This window comes from Bubalus kerabau, chromosome 6 (assembly GCF_029407905.1).
Source record: "Bubalus kerabau isolate K-KA32 ecotype Philippines breed swamp buffalo chromosome 6, PCC_UOA_SB_1v2, whole genome shotgun sequence".
In the NCBI taxonomy this organism is placed as follows: domain Eukaryota; kingdom Metazoa; phylum Chordata; class Mammalia; order Artiodactyla; family Bovidae; genus Bubalus; species Bubalus kerabau.
The window spans coordinates 60,678,472-60,696,309 of record NC_073629.1 but is presented as its reverse complement, the minus strand read 5'-3'; the positions used below and the strand labels follow the sequence as shown (position 1 = coordinate 60,696,309).

General features: G+C 35.7%; 1 protein-coding gene across 6 annotated transcripts in view; it reads right to left on the bottom strand.

Moving 5' to 3' along the window:
- Positions 1–17,838, bottom strand: part of TTLL7 (tubulin tyrosine ligase like 7) — a 153,769-nt gene that overhangs the window by 75,786 nt on the left and 60,145 nt on the right. For all 6 annotated transcript variants that reach the window (XR_008715833.1, XM_055585344.1, XM_055585345.1 and 3 more), the window contains 5 exons: positions 16,133–16,254; positions 15,104–15,171; positions 10,598–10,756; positions 8,532–8,748; positions 3,604–3,768 (listed from right to left, as the gene is read on the bottom strand). Coding sequence is in view for 5 of the 6 variants with exons in the window: in XM_055585344.1 (XP_055441319.1) it covers positions 3,604–3,768; positions 8,532–8,748; positions 10,598–10,756; positions 15,104–15,171; positions 16,133–16,254 (731 nt within the window). In the remaining variant the exon portion in view is untranslated. The remainder of the gene's footprint in view (positions 1–3,603; positions 3,769–8,531; positions 8,749–10,597; positions 10,757–15,103; positions 15,172–16,132; positions 16,255–17,838) is intronic.

Genomic DNA, 17,838 nt, shown 5'->3' with positions numbered 1-17,838 from the left:
TGGTATTAATAGCACCACAGATATGGAGATAAAAGAGAAAAGACTACTTTACATAAATGTTGAGATATTATTTAAACTACTTGACTAGGGAAAAAAGTTAAAACTTTGGCTAACAATTGTCTATGTGAAATAAGACATGCTGGGGGTGAGGAGGTGGGGATGAATACTTAGACTCTGAATTGCAAATCTGTGTTTTTTTCTACATAAAAAACAACATATTTTCAAGAATGTAAAGACAAGATTGCATGTATATGTGAAGTCAGGAATGACACAATCAAACACAAATTCTACTAATGCTTCTAAGAATTTCCAGTATTGATGATTTTTTTTTAATTTTTACCTAAAGTATATAAAAAGCATTCAGTAAGGATGATTTTATGAATGGTTTTAGTCATTTTTAACTTTCATGGCCTGATTTTCTCTTGATTTCTTATTCATTCTTGACCAGCACAAAAGCACACATAGAGAGTATTGATGAATATTAGTTTTCATATACAGACAGCTACTTCTTAGAAAAATTACCATCAATAAAGTGGTCATTGAAAGAAGTTCAAAGTTAAATTCATGAAGTTTGTAAACTATTAAGATAAAAATTTACTGCACAATTGCCCTCTCCACTTTCTCTTGTCATTCTTTTTATATTATCCCATTGATTGATCTTAAGAAGATATCTGTAAGTATATGCAATTCTTAATAAAGTAGGGAAATTTTAAAATAATTACATAAATACAGTCAGTTTGACAGGATAATTGTAGGAAAGTACCTGGAAGCTATCAGTCTATTATTTATTAATTGGTTATTTATAAGATAACTAATACGTAACTAATATAGTCAAAATTTATCCATTTATAGAAAAGATCATGAAATGGGTCTGAGCACAATTACTATGTTCAGGTTGTATCTGAAAATTATATTCTAGGCTGTAACTGAAAAGTTAATTTCCATACTCATTAGTATCAGTTGTACTCCTAATTCAGTTATGTGGGGAAAGTAACACTTAAAACCAATGTCTGTAAAGCTAATGGGACTCATTTTTCTCTTTGATTGACTCTCTGTATATTCCTCACCAAGACAACCCAACAGGTTCCACCTTTTCACAAAGACTTCCCTGAAGAATCAAAGTGAAGAATTTAGTAAAGAAAAAAAAGAATACCAGAGGGTGTCTAAAACTTGGTCTCTGAGCTGGTCATCAAACAACCCATTCATTAAATCATCCAGGTATCACAAAGTAGGATTTACCATCAATGAGTTATTTTCCAAAATTGCAAATTTCAGCAATTTGATGCTTCTGACCCACAGGATAGTAAACTATCACTATGAGAATATTTTTGGAATTTCAAAAAAAACTGGCCTATAAAATACACAGACAAACATAGTCTCTCGGGAAGATATGATAAAAAGTTAACAAATTGGTAAGAATTTGAACAAATCCAAGTGACAAACTGCAAAATTTGAAGGCACCGCTAAATTTCTAAAAAATTTGAATCAGCTGCCAACGTTTATAAGTCAGGAGACTTATGGTAGCTACTGACAAATTAGGAGAATGAGGCACACTGGGCCCAAAATGCCACAAGGCACCAATAAGCTGGTGCTGAGTAGTGTCTATCTCCCTTAGATCTCACATACTCTTCAAATTACCACTGTTCTAAGCATCCCTATTTTCTTCTATCCAGATTACTTCACTCCTTTTTACTTGTCTGACACCTAAGGACCTTTGGGTTTACATTCTGTGACACAGAAAAGATTTAGAAAGAAACAACCAACAAAACATCCAGAAAAGGAAGAACTATAATGATGCTGACTTTTTCTCTGATTTTCTCAGAGAACTGAGTTCAACCAACAGTGAATTTCCATGTCCATTTTCCATGATACCTTTATATAAATGTATGTCATTTGTCCCAGAAGGAAAGCAACATCGAATTGCATAGCCCTCATCACGTTAAGTATTTTCAGTAGACATACTCCTCTAACTATAACTTTAATATTTCTGTTAAGATTAATAAAAGGGTCTGTTTCATCAAGGTTACCTTCTCATATGTGTTTCCTTTTCTCTCTTAACCATTACCATTTGGAATTGCATCCCCTGCCATGGCTTTAGTTAGGAATTTCATGTATGTATGGGGATACATACACTGTTAACTGTCTGCTTTTCGACCTGAGAGAGAATTTCAAGTTCAATGTATCTAAAGTAAAATCCATCATAGCCTAGTGGACTTTTAAAAACTTGATTCGGGTGTTAATTCCTCCAGGAAGTCCTCTTCCTATCTCCATCTACACTATACTCCATCTATACCCTCTATAATATACAGGCTACTATATGTGATCTTAATCTATATCCCCACAAATCCAATGTATGCCTATATTTTTGTACTTGATACACTGCATTTCATTAACAATTTATTTGCAGGTTTTTCCTACCAGACTCCTGAGGCTTGGAGTTGTATCTTGTGTATCTTCAAATTAACAGCCAGAGACAGGCTTATAGTACAGCTTCAGCAAATATTTACTGAATAAATGAACAAATAAATATATAGAGAGAACTCTTTTCTCTCATCTGCAAAACTAAGCTCTACATCTTCTTCTCACAATAAATTTCTTTCTATTCTATTTCAAATAATGCCACACCCATTTGCCTTATAATTATTCCTTAGAACTACAGAGGAATCTCTGAATACTTCTATCCCACCTCCCCATTCTGAACATTCAGGTCATCTCTAAGGTCTACCTCATTGTCACCTCTTTCAATTCAGACCATCCTTTTCACTTGAGCTACTCTCAAGTGCCCTCTTCTATCTACTCTTGGTCTTCACTCTAGCCCATCTAGCACTCATTCTCAGATTTATCTTTTAAAGTCATGGCCTTTGGCGTTATTACTCTCTTCCCTTAAAAACTGAATGAATCCATAATGTCTACCAAGTTAAGCCTTGCTTTTCAGACCTAAAACTTACTCTTTACATATATTATCCTAAGTCCTCATGAATCTCCCACAAATACAATATGTGCCAATCTGGACCTCTTTTAACTATTCTCATACCTCCATGCCTTGACTTATGCTTTGAAAAGTGAAAGTGAAAGTTGCTCAGTCGTGCCAACCCTTTGGTACCCCATGGACTGTAGGTTGCCAGGCTCCTCTGTCCATGGAATTCTCCAGGCCATAATACAGGAGTGGGTAGCCATTCCCTTCTCCAGGGCATCATCCTAACCCAGGAATCAAACCCAGGGTCTTCCTCATTGCAGCCACCAGGCAAGACCAAGAATACTGAAGTAGGTAGCCTATCTCTTCTCCAGCAGATCTTCCCAATCCAGAAATAGAGCCAGGGTTTCCTGCATTGCAGGCAGATTCTTTACCAGCTGAGCTACCAGGGAAGCCCAACTTATGCTTTGGCCTCCATTTAAAATTTCCTTTCCAATCACAAGCAGTAAAAGTACTACTTATCTATCAGTACTACTTATCTACTTATGACAAACTTCACTTTCTTCATTAAAATACACTATATCTGCCCAATCTAATGTAATCGGTTCTTTATTTTAAATGGTTGATGATCCTTTCAAGTAATATGAGGAGAGAGAGACAATTAAAATTATAAAATGGTACAATCTTACTGAAATATCACTCCAAAACTTAGCAACATCATGCTGATTTGCTTGTAGAAATTCTGTAAACCATTTGATGGAACGTTTGCTGCCTTTGTTTTCAGTTTCATCCCTTTCAAAATGTTCATTATGCTTGTTCACAGAGTAGTTTGTCAGATGCATGTATAACTGGGTCTGTAACAAGTAAGAACCAAAGTTGTTATCACCTATGAAACTCTAGAACCATGAGGTTTCACAGAAAAAAAAAAAAAAAGAAAGTATCCAAGGAGAAAAGACAATTTTAAAGTTTAAAATATACAGATTGCTAATTTCATGATTATATAATTTTCAAATAAAATGCAATGGCACGTTTTTCTAAAAAGGATTACGAATATAGTCATCTACAAAGTTACTCTGTATGTTATTAAAAATATATCTACCCTAGAAGTATGAAAATAACAATGATCTGTAGGCTGATTAAATGAAAATGCAAAACTATATATTGCTAAGCAAGAAAAGTGCTCTAACTCTGAAGTTTGCTTTTCTTAGTTGGTTTCTTTTCATTTTTTTTTCAAAATTTTCATCCTAATTTGTTTTGGGAAAAGAATTTTCTGAGACAGCATTCTGGGTCTTTTCAAACAAAACTTTTACAGTGAAAGTTAAGTAAGTAGCAGAAACTGAGAACTGTATACCGACCACAACCTCTGCTCTCCCATCCTGATTGGGAGATCACTGTAACTTGTTAACACGACAGACTGCACGTAGAGTCAGCAGCAGGAACAGCACACAATGCCGTACACATGTCTAAATGACTAACAGTAAATTTACAGTGCTCCATATTGGCGCTCTTAGGTCTTATTCTCCTTATAGTCTTATGTTTGTTGACACTGTTATCCTCAAATAAACTTGAAAAAGAACTCAAAATTTAAAACTTCTCATAATTTAATGGCTCCATGTCAATCTATCATAAACACTCACTCATGATCCTTCTCCCAGAGACCACTTTAGATAACTATGTTGCATCGCAACTAATATATACTTCAAGCATATGATTATTATTTTGATTTGTTAATAACCAATGATCTATGATTATTATTTTGATTTGTTAATAACCAATGATATTGAGATCATATTTTATTTTTACTACAGTTACTTAAGTCTATAGTACTGAAATCTTTGAAACAAATATATAGAACTGATCATATGAGCTACAAGTTATTTATTAATCCATATGCCCACAAGTAATTAAGAATCTTTTTTTCATTCATTGAACAAAATTTTAGGAACATCCACTACTGGGAGGAATGTATGCTGGGCACTGTGGACACGAGGATGAACAAGACAAACACAGTCCTTCCTTTCATTACAATTAGGAAAAGCTTTAAGTGATATTTAAAAGAAAGTGCATAAATCTCAAGCTTATCTAATTCTAAGTGTTTGATTTAAAGAAAAAGGAAACTAATCAAACTGTAACATTTCCTAGTTTCCAAACTAGAAATCACTTTTTTGTTTGGAAAATAATTTTTAAGGAGCTCTCCATTAGGCAGAATACTAACAGCAATAATAAAAATTCTAGCTATCCTAGTGAAAGAGAAATGAAACTGCATTTTTCTTAAAACATTATCTTTGTAAGTGGGATTGGAAATTCCACAATTTCACATCTACCTTGACAAAAAAATCCCCATCTAAACAGTTAATTGTCAGTTGGACATTTGTCACAAGGAGAAGTGACGGCAGCTATGAATCAATAGCAACCTACATTCCCTACCCTATTTTTCAATGTATAGGCTCAAAATAATTAATTGGGATTACAAAGTTTTACAAGGATTGGTGGACTGATACATTGGTAGCAAAAAAAATGAATGTTCATTATATTTCAATTTCTGAAATTCTCTTATATGATCTCCTTCTATGTAGTTTATCAATATTTAATTCTTACTTAAGACAAAATGCATAAAATACACACTATTTAAAAAATTAGAAATATGAAGAGGGAAAAAAATATGCAGCAGTCTGCTGTCCAAAACAACCAAATGGGAGCATTTTGGTTTTCTTTTTCCTCCTTTTTTTCTTAAACTTATCTTTTACATAAAGTGACCTCATTTTAGATGAAGTTTTGTATTTCATTCTTTAAATTTTTCATACCTTCATGTAGGAACTCAATCATGAAATTTTAGAGATATATGAGGAACACTGAGGTTTATACAAGAGAATATACTTTTTCACATGTATACCTGTGGCAGATTCATTTTGATATTTGGCAAAACTAATACAATTTTGTAAAGTTTAAAAATAAAATAAAATTTAAAAAAAAAGAGAGAAACAAAGCCAGGAGACCATGTGACTCAACAGTACTGGGCAAAGCAAAACCTAGAGGCCACATCTCCTGACTCTCAATCTTCAATAGGACTTCCTAACCCAGTGTACTTAAGCAAATTATATACATACAATTTAAGAAACTGGAATAAACCACTTTATCATCCAAATGAGCTTCTAAGTCTTACCTTTTCCTATCTGTTCCCTTCCTCTTTCCTCTCAAAACCTGACTACCTGCCTTCTGTTTATATAATCCAGTCTTACCCATACCAACTATTTTAATTATAATCTATGACCTGACAAGCCTCAAATTATGCCTGTAGCTCAGCTCTCTCACCTGAACATCAGACCTAAATCGTATATCCAAATGCCAATAGTATAGATCCATTTCGAAGTTACACGGGCATCTCAAACCAGACACATCAGCTTTTTGCAAAGCCTTTAAAAGCTGCTGTACTCCCTATCACAGTGAATGTCCCCCATCCACCCAACTGTCTGTGCCAAAACTCTTGAGTTTTAACCTTAATTTCTCTCTTCATTCCCTCATCCAACAAATCAACCTGTCAGTATATCAATGCTATCTATGTTACCATAGATATATCTGAAACCTATGTTCTTATTCTTTACTTCAAATTATGTCATCTTTTTTCTCACACATGGTTAGACTAGAATATAGTTTCTTATCCCCCTTACTCTAGTCTCTCCCATCCATTTATAGCACCATCTCACATTCCCCATACTGTAGACCAGGTGACCTTTTTAGGACAAAAATCTCATTCCTTCTTTCCCTTGTTTAATATCTTTCAATGCTTCCTTTATTATAAGGGTAAATTCTATAATCCTAGCCATGGTCTACCAAGATCTGGCCTCTAGGACTCTACATCCTGATATATGAACATCCATTCTTTCTTAGTCTGTGCATGCATGTGAAGTTGCTTCAGTCCTGTCTGACTCTGTGCAACCCTATGAATCATAGCCCACCAGGCTCCCCTGTCCATGGGCTTCTTCAGGCAAGAATACTGGAATAGGTTGCCATGCCCTCCTCCATGGGATCTTCCTGACTCAGGGATCAAACCCACATCTCTTAAGTCTTCTGCATTGGCAGCCAGGTTCTTTACCACTAGTACCACCTGGGAAGCCCTTCTTAGCCTGGGCTTCAGCCATGCTGAACACATCTGCTCTCTGCAGACATAACATGCTCCCTTCTCATCTCTGGACCACTCTTCTGCCTGGAGTTATAACCCATCCCACTCCATCTCTGGCCTAGCTAGTACCTCACTATTCAAACTATTCATTATTTACTTTATAAACTCCCTCTCCAACCTTCATCTCCAGTCGAGTTAGATGCCCCTGCTAACACTGCCATAGTACCCTCAGTTTCTTAAAACACTACACTCATCACTGGGCATTATAATTGCTTATCTTATTTTCTGCCTCCCCACTAGATTGTTGCTTTGTAAGATAAAGTACATGGTCATGTTTTTCCAAAACCAGCACAATGTCTAGAATGCAGCAGAGTCCAAACATTACTTGGAGACTGGATATATCTATACCTTATGACCTTTAAAGAGATGATGCTTTCTTTCATCTTCCTTTCCTGTAAAAATTTTGGCAGTTCCCTTATTCTTCCTTGGCCAGGTCTAAAACATTTTTAGATAATTGAACATAGTAACCTTTATGATCAGTCATTATTTAATTTTGGAAAATGACCACTCGGTATAGTTAATTATGTGCATAATATTGGAGAAAAGCAATAACCAGACTTTTGACAAAAATGGGAAACAATCCTTAATTAGGTGTAATTTTTACTATAATTAGTAGATCCAAAAAAAGAGGTAGAGGTTAACTGAACTTTTAAGTGTGGAGAATAAACTATAGTTTATCTCTCATAAACTATAAATTACAGTTATGACTTCTATCATAAATTATGATAATAAATTATAGTTAGAACTTCAAAACTATACAGGCATGACTTTCATCTATATATTATGGCTGCACAAAGGTAATCTTAATGGAAAAATACAAAAATCTCCACTAAATAGAATTAAAAATGTACCCCAAAACTGCCAATGTATTTCTCTACTTTATAATTAGTTAACGTAAATTTAAAACCCTCTCTTTTCTTCCAATAAAAATTAATAACTCTACTTCCTGATAAAATTTTCTTTCTCTGTTTCATGTACTTTCTCCCACATTCTAAAATATACCTTTCATACAAAACCTGCTCAAATACCACCTTTGCCGTGAGAAATTGAACAAAATCTATTCCTACACTCAATTCCATTACACTTTATCTGCACTTCTCAATGGCATATTATTTTAATTTATATTTCCATATCAGTCACTTCTATTCAGGACCACTATATACACATACATACTTCAAAATCCAGCCTTATGCTCACAGCACCCAGAGGGCGTGCCTTTTTCTAATCAGCCTTCCTGGAACAGCAGATACATATTTTTTTCTAATTTTCACAAAGCTGTCTATAAATTAGAGGCAGTCTTGTTTATGTATATAATTCTTCTAGACTGTAAAATTCTGACAGGAAGAATTTTGTTCATTTAATATTTATACACAATGGGTATTTTAAAAAGTAGATCTTGTACAAATGAATAAAATCATAGTGTCTAGTACCACTTACCAAGTTGGACTCATTAGGTGGAATGTACTTCTCTGTTCCCATTCGTACAAGTCCATCATGGTAGAGAAATATTTTTAGTGGATCACATGATGTTACCAGGATATAAATTCTTAAATCAAACTTGTAACCTTCCATTAGGAAAGGCTTTTCAATATATTCTTGAACAATCAAATGATCCTGAGATGGAAGCTTGTCACCATTTCTTATCAAAGAAATTCTAAATTTAAAGAAAAGATTAAAAGAATAATTTTGGAGTCAAGATGTTTACAAAGTTGAAGACAATACTCAAGAGGAAAGTGATTCCACACGCACAAAAATAGCATAAAGATACTGTCAGAAGCAATTTTTTGGAATCCTTGATACAAACCAAAGCTTGTAATAACCAGGGAACTTGTAATAAAAAATAAAACAAAAACAAAACAGTTGAATCTCTCTAAAAGAACTTCTTAGCATTTTAATTTACTCTGGTGCCACTCCATCTCCCAGCTGCCTTAGGCAGCAGCCCCTGTTCCTACTATAGGCACTGGTTCTAGAGGGAGCAGAACAGACCTATTCTTGTGGTTTTTTTGTTTGTCCATGTGTTTAAATCAGTTTGGGGGTTCCCTGGAGGATCTCAAAGGATTTGCTTTTATCTTGTCTAATTGAGAACTCTCCCACTGCTGAGGCAGCTACTTGGGGGAGGGGGATGGGAGACAAATGCTGATAAACATTTAGAGACAGATGTATTAGTCCCTGCTGCCTAAGGCAACAAATATTTGGGGAAAACAACAGACTAACTGCAAAGATTGGGATAAAAGACTGGGGAATGGGAGTGTTTGGGGAAGAAGGGCTTTGAAAAGCTCTGAACTATTTCTAAGATTCTGGAAGCCCATATGCATGCCCAGGGTTAAATACATGCTCAGGAAAAGACTTGAGAAGGCCCTAAGCTCTTACTTCTAGCTAACCATCCAGCTCTGTACAAGCAGGAAGTGAAGGCTCAGGCAGAGTTGCAAATGCCTAGCTAAGCACTGAAGGCATTCTACAACATGCATACAGACACACACACACACACACACACACACACACACACACACACACCCTGCATCTGCAAGGATTGGGGGAATTTTTTTGTTTCAAGTGTTTATAGAAATCTCTGTTCAAATACTAACAGATTGGACAATTACAGCTGACCACTGGCCTAATAGAACAGGAACTTCAGAGGCCACTCAAAGAATACAGACTTTACAAAATTGTTTCAGAAAGGTCACTAAACAAATAAACAACATCTAGAACAAACAGTAACAAAAAAACCCTGTAGAGGAGAATCTAATTATCAAAGTTGCTACATTACAATATTCATAATGTCCAGTTTTCAACAAAATATCACAGTCGTGCAAAAAAAAAAAAAAGTGTGGCCCATACAAAGAAAAATTCTCAATTAATAGAAACTATGTCTGAAGAAATCAAGATATTTTGTTTACTAGACAATAAATTATTTAAAATCAACCATTTTAAATTTGCTCAAAGAGCTAAAGGAAATCATGTACAAAGAATGGAAGGAAATCATAGGAATAATATCTCACCAAATGCAGAATATCAGTAGAGATAGAAATTATATTTTAAAGGTGTTGGGGAAGGAGGGTGGGAGCTGAACAGAAATTCTGAGGTTGAAAAGTCCAGTAACTGAAACAAAAATTCATTGGAGGGGTTAAACATAAGATTTGGGAAGGCAGAAAAGAATCAGCAAACTTGAAAATAAATCAATTGAGATTAGTCTGAGAAATAAGAAAGTAAAAATAAAAGAAAAATGAACTGACTTGAGTCCTACAAGACAATATCAATAATATCAACATGCTCATAATGGCAGTCTCAAAAGGGGAAAAAATCCTCTGAAGAATTAATGGCTGGAAATCTCCCAATCTGATGAAAAATATTATCCTACACATCCAAGAGGCATAATAAGCAACAATTAGGAATCTATTTTATTATTTTTTTCATATTAGAACTCAACCATGAGCAAATGGTCACATTTATTCTTTCTCCCAATTCTTTAAAAACTTTATGTATTCCAGATGAAAAACACCTACCCATGACCCATTGCACCATTAGCTGGTTTTACTATAAAAGTCTTCTGCTTTCTTTTTTTCTTTAATTCTTTCATATAGTTTTGAAATTGTGTATATTCAGCAGGGAAGATCCATGTTCGAGGAACAAAGGCATAATCCAGAGGCCGGGACTTGATCATTCTGTAAATTAGAGATAATATGAAAAGTACTTTCTATTCCAACTTGTCTAAACTTCCTTTCTCTGTGCTACTGACATTTACTACAATGATTTAAATTCCCTCCATTTCTTCATTTATTGATCCATTCATTGACTCATTTTTTTAAATGCCTATTAATCACCTACTACTTGTTAAGCACTATTCTAGATACTAGGGATACAGTAGTGAAAACAAAAAGACAAGAATTTCTGCCCTGTGTACTTACAATTTACATATTAATAGATCAAATGTTTGAGTATGTGCCATACATTGGGCACTGAGGATTAACATGGTCTTGGTTCTAAGGTATTTACATACAAGCCATTAATTAAATACAATGTGATAGTTGCAAAAAAAGGCATTTAAGGCAAGGTAAAATGTGCAAGGAATCATTAGCTCTGGTTCTGGGATGAGGGTGGTCAGTATGGTTCACAGCCAGGTGTCATTCATACTGCCTCTTAAAAGATGATTTGGAGTTCACTGGGTCATACACGGGGAGGAATTTTCAAATTGCCTTTTACCCAGTACTTTTTGAGTGTTACTACTTCTGTGAGAAAACCAGTGAAGCCTCTGAGTCAGCAGAGGTTTTGCTTATATGAACTACTATCTACCTACACATGTGTTTTTATTGCTACAATGTTTGTCCTGACATTTTTGTATTTGCTATAAACCAGGCTGCCTATATGATACATAACTTAGGGATACTGATACAATACTAGATATAAAATGTTTGCTTTTGATTAATCCAAATGCCATTTATTTCATACACACTGATTCTCAATGACAATTTTTAAATCAGTAGAAATATTTTAAATTATTGTCTATTAAAGAAAAATCTGATTGTCTTAAAAAGTCTTCTTTATAAATGTATGCAAGTCTTTTATAGATGAGCAAATATTATTCCCAAATGAGATTAGTCAAAATTAAAATGGGACCCTAGTATACAATATGCACAGAGGTAGGGCCATTTTGTAAGACTGCTGCTGCTGCTGCTGCTAAGTCACTTCAGTCGTGTCCAACTCTGTGCGACCCCATAGATGGCAGCCCACCAGGCTCCCCCGTCCCTGGGATTCTCCAGGCAAGAACACTGGAGTGGGTTGCCATTTCCTTCTCCAATGCATGAAAGCGAAAAGTGAAAGTGAAGTTGCTCAGTTGTGTCCGACTCTTAGTGACCTCATGGACTGCAGCCTATCAGGCTCCTCCATCCATGGGATTTTCCAGGCAAGAGTACTGGAGTGGGGTGCCATTGCCTTCTCCTTTGTATGACTAGGGTGTGGAATATATAAGCCACTGGACTCCATGACTAGAAGGTCATATAGTTATACTTCAAGTGCTCTTTCAAGAGAACCCTGTAAAAAAAAATTGCTTCCACTATGAGAAGAAAGATAATCACCAACTCCATCTATCAAATCCAAAATAAACCAACCAGCTAAACAAACTCACTACAAAATAGGTTAACATTGATTAGTTTGAAACACACAAACACACACAAATCTAATGGAAGCACAATAACAGTCCTAATGTACCACTGTTGCTTCCAACACCCTTACATGTGTTTATAGTTTTATAAATAAATTTGTAATAATAATATAAAATTAGATTAAGTTAAATCTTATTAGAACAATATATTGAAAACTAACCATGAACTGTTTATGAATAATACCATTTCTTCATATATACATTTGAAAAAAATCCAAGCATACATATATTCAAGAAAAATACTTTATTCAATTTAGGTGATCTAGCACAAATTGTTTAATGTAAAAATATGTAGCTTCAACAGAGACAAGCAGTCTCACTTAGGAATTTGGGATACTGGAATAATTTCAGCTCAGAGTTCTGTCATAGATTTACTAAATGATATTGAACATGTTTTTTTAAACTCTATTTTTAATATTACTTGGTCATCACTTTTTATCTAATAGAAGATCTTTTTTTCCTCAAGGAGACTTGCAAGGATTCTACAGAGTGAAAAACTGCCTAATTGCAACAGCCTACTAATGGGTCTACATTTAACCCTCTTGCCTCTCCTGGGCCATACAGACTTCTGTTGTCTACAAAGCAGCCAGAGGGATCTTGGAAAAATGCAAATTTGGTCATATTATCAACTTCATCTACCCCTCCTCTTCTGTGGCACTTAGGATAAAGATCATCATCCTGAAAAATCACTCTTGAACCAATCTCCCCCACTGCTCCCCATCAACCTCTCTGTGCTCCAGCTACATTGGCCTTATTTCAGAATCTTGACTATCCATGTTTTCTCCCAGCACAGGACCTAGGCCCATACTATTCTTCTTGCCTGGAAGGCTATTACATACCATCTGCACCAATAAATTCCTACTCATCATTCATATTTCAGCTTCCATATCACTTCCTCAGGGAAATTCTCCAAAGCTTCCCTAAGTTAGAAGTCCTTCACTATGCACTAATTTAGGACTACATACCTCTACTTCATAGCACTTATCACAACTGCAATGCAAGGCTGTAAAAGCCATACCTCTGCTTTTGATCACCTCATGTGCTCAGAGCACAGCACAATGCCTGGCATTTAATAGACACTTAATAAATATGTGTTAAATGGAAATAAATGACTTAAAAGAAACACATGTCCAAATTAGAGGTTAATTTCCATTCCTCTAAAGTCCATCCTTCTTGTAATTCCTATGTTAACAAATCACACCCTCCACATAACATCCTAATCCAGAAACCTAAGAATCTTGGTGACTTCTCTCCCCCTTTCCTTCTCTTCCCTTTTCTCACATCAGAGCAGTTTTCAAGTCTCAGCAATTCCATGTTCTTCATATCTTTCAGATTTATCTTCTCTTCCCCATTCGTCCTATCTCTCTTTTGGATCAATAGATGTTCATTATTTCTGAACTAGATAATGACAAGCATCTCTTCCAGGGCTTTCACTCTCTGGTTCTACCATCATTGAATCCATTATCCTATGGTGCCACCAAAACTATCTAAAACAGATTATTTCTCTGCTTAGGCCCATTAAATAGCTCCTCATTTCTCTCAGGATAGGCAGAAATGTTTGTTGAGTAAAGAGGTTAAAGAATCAATAATTAAATGATTAAACAAAATACAATAATACAGGGTACACAGCTTAGTCTTTACAGTTATTTCCAGCATCATCTGAGGTTGAGCCTCCCAATATCCTATTTAACCAGAAAAATTGCTTGAGGTTCTCCCAAACATATCATGTGATTTAAGTCTCCATATACCTTCTCCCACTGTTGTCTTAGCCTACAAGTTTCCTTTCTTCTTCTCAAAGGGTGAACTCCTTTACCCCTTTCCATATCCATCTCATAATTTAATTTCTCCAGAAACCCTTCCCTGCTGTCTCATAAAGAATCTCTCCCACCATCTTCATCTCACAGTCTCTACCTCGAATGTGACAGTACCAAACTATTTATGTAGCAGTGCTCCTCTCTTACTAAAATGTGAGTTCTAGGCAGAAACTAGGCTTTAATTAACTTGTTTACTTCAAAGCTAGCAGTCTCAGGGGCATACAATAGACATGCAAAAAATATTGTTGTGTGAATGGATTATAAGCTTTCACATGGATGAATACTAATATTTCTTGAATTACATGCATCTTCCTAACCTTTATCTGTGAAAGAATCCTCTTTTTAATATTTTTTCTCAATTTAGCAACCCTCTGAAAATAAAAAATCTAATAAACAGAAATATAAACTGCACAAAAATTCTGCAATATATTCATTATAAGGTTTTACCTGTTAACAGTTTTTCCCATGAAAGCATATTAGCACTCTAAATAATGGTCTTCAAAATAAACATCTGTGCATGTAGCCCTGAGTGGGCACATCTACATGTGTTCTACATGTGTGCACACAGGCACCTACCACAGTGCTTGGCACATAGCAAATGCTCAGTAACCAGTATTCTGAACACACCCACACGAGGGATAAAATGCGACAAATTAGTCTGTGCAAGGTTTAACTGAAAATAAGTAAGTATATATTGAATGTTAAGTACAGAAAATTTCTGTACTTACATTTAAACGAAAAATTTATTTTGCTGGAGAGATAGCAAGTTGCAGTGAAAAGAACCCTGAAATTCTGAAGACCAAGATCCTACTCCAGCTCTGCTCTTAACTCTGACTTTACACAAGGTATTCGTGTCTCTGACTCTCAATTACCTCCTCTGCAAAGTCAAAGAACAGAACCAGTAAAATTTTAAGACCCTTCCAGCTCTGAAATTCTATCTCTTCCATTGAATTTCCATTTCAAATTAGTTAATTTGTTAAAGATAGCACTATGTAATTTTTAATAGGTCTTCTCTATTACAAAAAAATGAAGATTACTTGGTCATATTTCTCGCTAGGAAATCCTTCCTACAGATCTCCCCCATTCCTGGAAAATGGTTGATCCTCTGCAAAATAAAAAGGCAAACATTAATATTCTCATTGACCTAATGAATATATTCATTTATACTATGATACAGTTACAGGCATCCTTTGAGTTTAGTGTTTTTTAGTAAGAGACTAAAGACTAAAAAAACTGGTGAAAATGGACTTGCTGTCTACAGTCAGTTTTGTACAAGTCACTACAAATATACCAGGTAAAGGAGAACTATACAAAATCTCAATTGACTAAAACTCCATGTATTTGGCTTTTATTTTTTAATATACTTGTATTACATTCTAATAATAAAATAATGAAGCCAAACTACACATAGCTGACATTACAAGGGTTAGTTGTATTTGGATCCCTTTATGCAATCTATTCCACATTGTTCATCTGTATGCATAATACAAAGCACCAGTCTAGGAAGAGCTTTCCTCTATCAATTCTTCCTTAAAGATGGAAAGAGGTTAAAGTTAAATCTGAAAGGATGCAGTCTTCAGGCAACAGGCTACTGAGGTAAATTGTGTTGTGTGTATAGCTGCTAAGCCTTGTCTGACTCTTTTCAGGACCCCATGGACTATAGCCCATCAGGCTCTTTTGTCCATGGGATTTCTCAGGCAAGAATACTGGAGCAGGTTGACATTTCCTTCTCCAGAAGATCTTAACAACTCAGGGATCAAACCTGTGTGTCTTGCATTGGCAGGAGGATTCTTTACTGCTGAGCCACCGGGGAAGCCCATTCAGGCAAGAATACTGGAATGGGTTGCAATTTCCTCTTCCAGGGAATCTTGCCAACATAGAGATTCAACCCATATCTCCTGTGTCTCCTGCACTGCAGGCAGATTCTTTACCCACTGAGCCATGGGGGCCATCAGGGAGAAATAAATTAATATGTCAACATATTAAGAACCCTACCTAAAGAAAACTACAATGGAATTCATAGAATTTTCCTACTGACCAATAATTGGTCATGATTAATTTCCTACCTGGTAATTTTGCAGCTCCGCAATCTTCTCTTGCTGAACAGCAGAATCACACCATATAAGATTGCTTGTTTCATCCTCATCTGGCGTTTTCATAAATCCCATTTCATCTATTACTAAACGAACTGTAAGTAAACAGTTCAGTTAAACCAAAATAAAAATGCTTCTGAAACACAGTCATTGTGAAAATCTTATATATGTATATTATGTATATATATCAATTTTAGCTCACATTATTTTATCTGTAAAATTTCCTTTAGTTATAGCATAACCTTAATTTAGGTACAATGAATTATCTAAAGCTGGATTATACTCAACAGCAACAGAGAACTGCTTTTAGTTGGCACCCAAAATCCTTAGTTTCAATTTTCTGAGATATAACAGGTACACAGTACTGTTAAAGAGCTTAGTGATTATTCATAGCTCAGTGAAAACACACACACAGCTGACACAACACCTCGACTCAGGAAAATGTACTTTTATGGCTTTTTTATGACCTTGGGCTAGGAACAAAAAGAAAGGATAAAAATAGTCCCTGATCATCAGACCCATCCTATACTTTCCACCTCCCTAATTCAAATTATTTTTAGCAGTAAAAACCAAGTCAGTTATACTGACACAGGATACAAAATAATAAAGCAGAATTATAGTAGAGATTTAGAAACTCTGGCCCTCCCATCAGCTCCCGACCCTCTAATCCTAAACACAAAAAATATGTTGAGAGAAAATCTTGCTTTATAGATTCCACAATATTGGCTATAACAATTAACATATTGATATCTTTCTTCCAATGAATTTCAAGTTTAGAATAAAGATCAGAAAATACTTAGGATAAATTTTGGGTTCCAATAGAATTTGGAGTCTTAATATAATCGTGTAACTAGATAGGAGTGTTTCAACGCCTACTTTCCTTTTATTGCCCATAGATAGGAAGATATGGAGAAGGAAATGGCAACTCACTCCAGTGTTCTTGCCTGGAGAATCCCAGGGACGGGGGAGCCTGGTGGGCTGTTGTCTATGGGGTTACACAGAGTCAGACACGACTGAAGCGACTTAGCAGTAGCAGCAGCAGGAAGATATAGTAAAAAGGGGTTAATTGTCTAAGTGTACTTGGCTCAAGTATAAAACTAATGACCAGACACCAGTCGGTCTCAGGTCCAAGGGACTCTTGATTTCTTTTTGATAGTGGAGATAGAACAGGCTTTTTATGCAATAGTGCCTGGAACACAGGCATAATAATAGAAGAGGACAGTGACTGGAGACAAATGAGGTTAGGGAGAGGACTGTTGGGGTGAAGCTACTTTTTTCCATGAGCGCAGCTTGATAAAACTTGGGGTTGTTCTGAAGGCCCAGGTGACAGCATACAATACAAATTTGGGGAAACGGCTGTTCCTCTCTCTGCCCCAGACTACCAAGCCGCATTGGCATCTTGAGGCCCAGGAGCTTGTATGTCATCTAGAGCTCGTGGGGAGGGGGAGGACCGTAGTGACACAGCCTGGGAGAGTTCTTTTAACTGGCTCACAAGCAGAAAACAATGTCAAGGTCAGAACCTCAGCTCAGAAGCAGATGTGGTCCCAAGTACATGCAAGTTATGGTCCTAGTCCTCTCAGAAATCACTAGGAAGACCTTGATGAGAGAAACGACACTGGTGGTAGTTACGGACAGGGAGTATCAGATCAGATCAGATCAGATCAGTCGCTCAGTCGTAT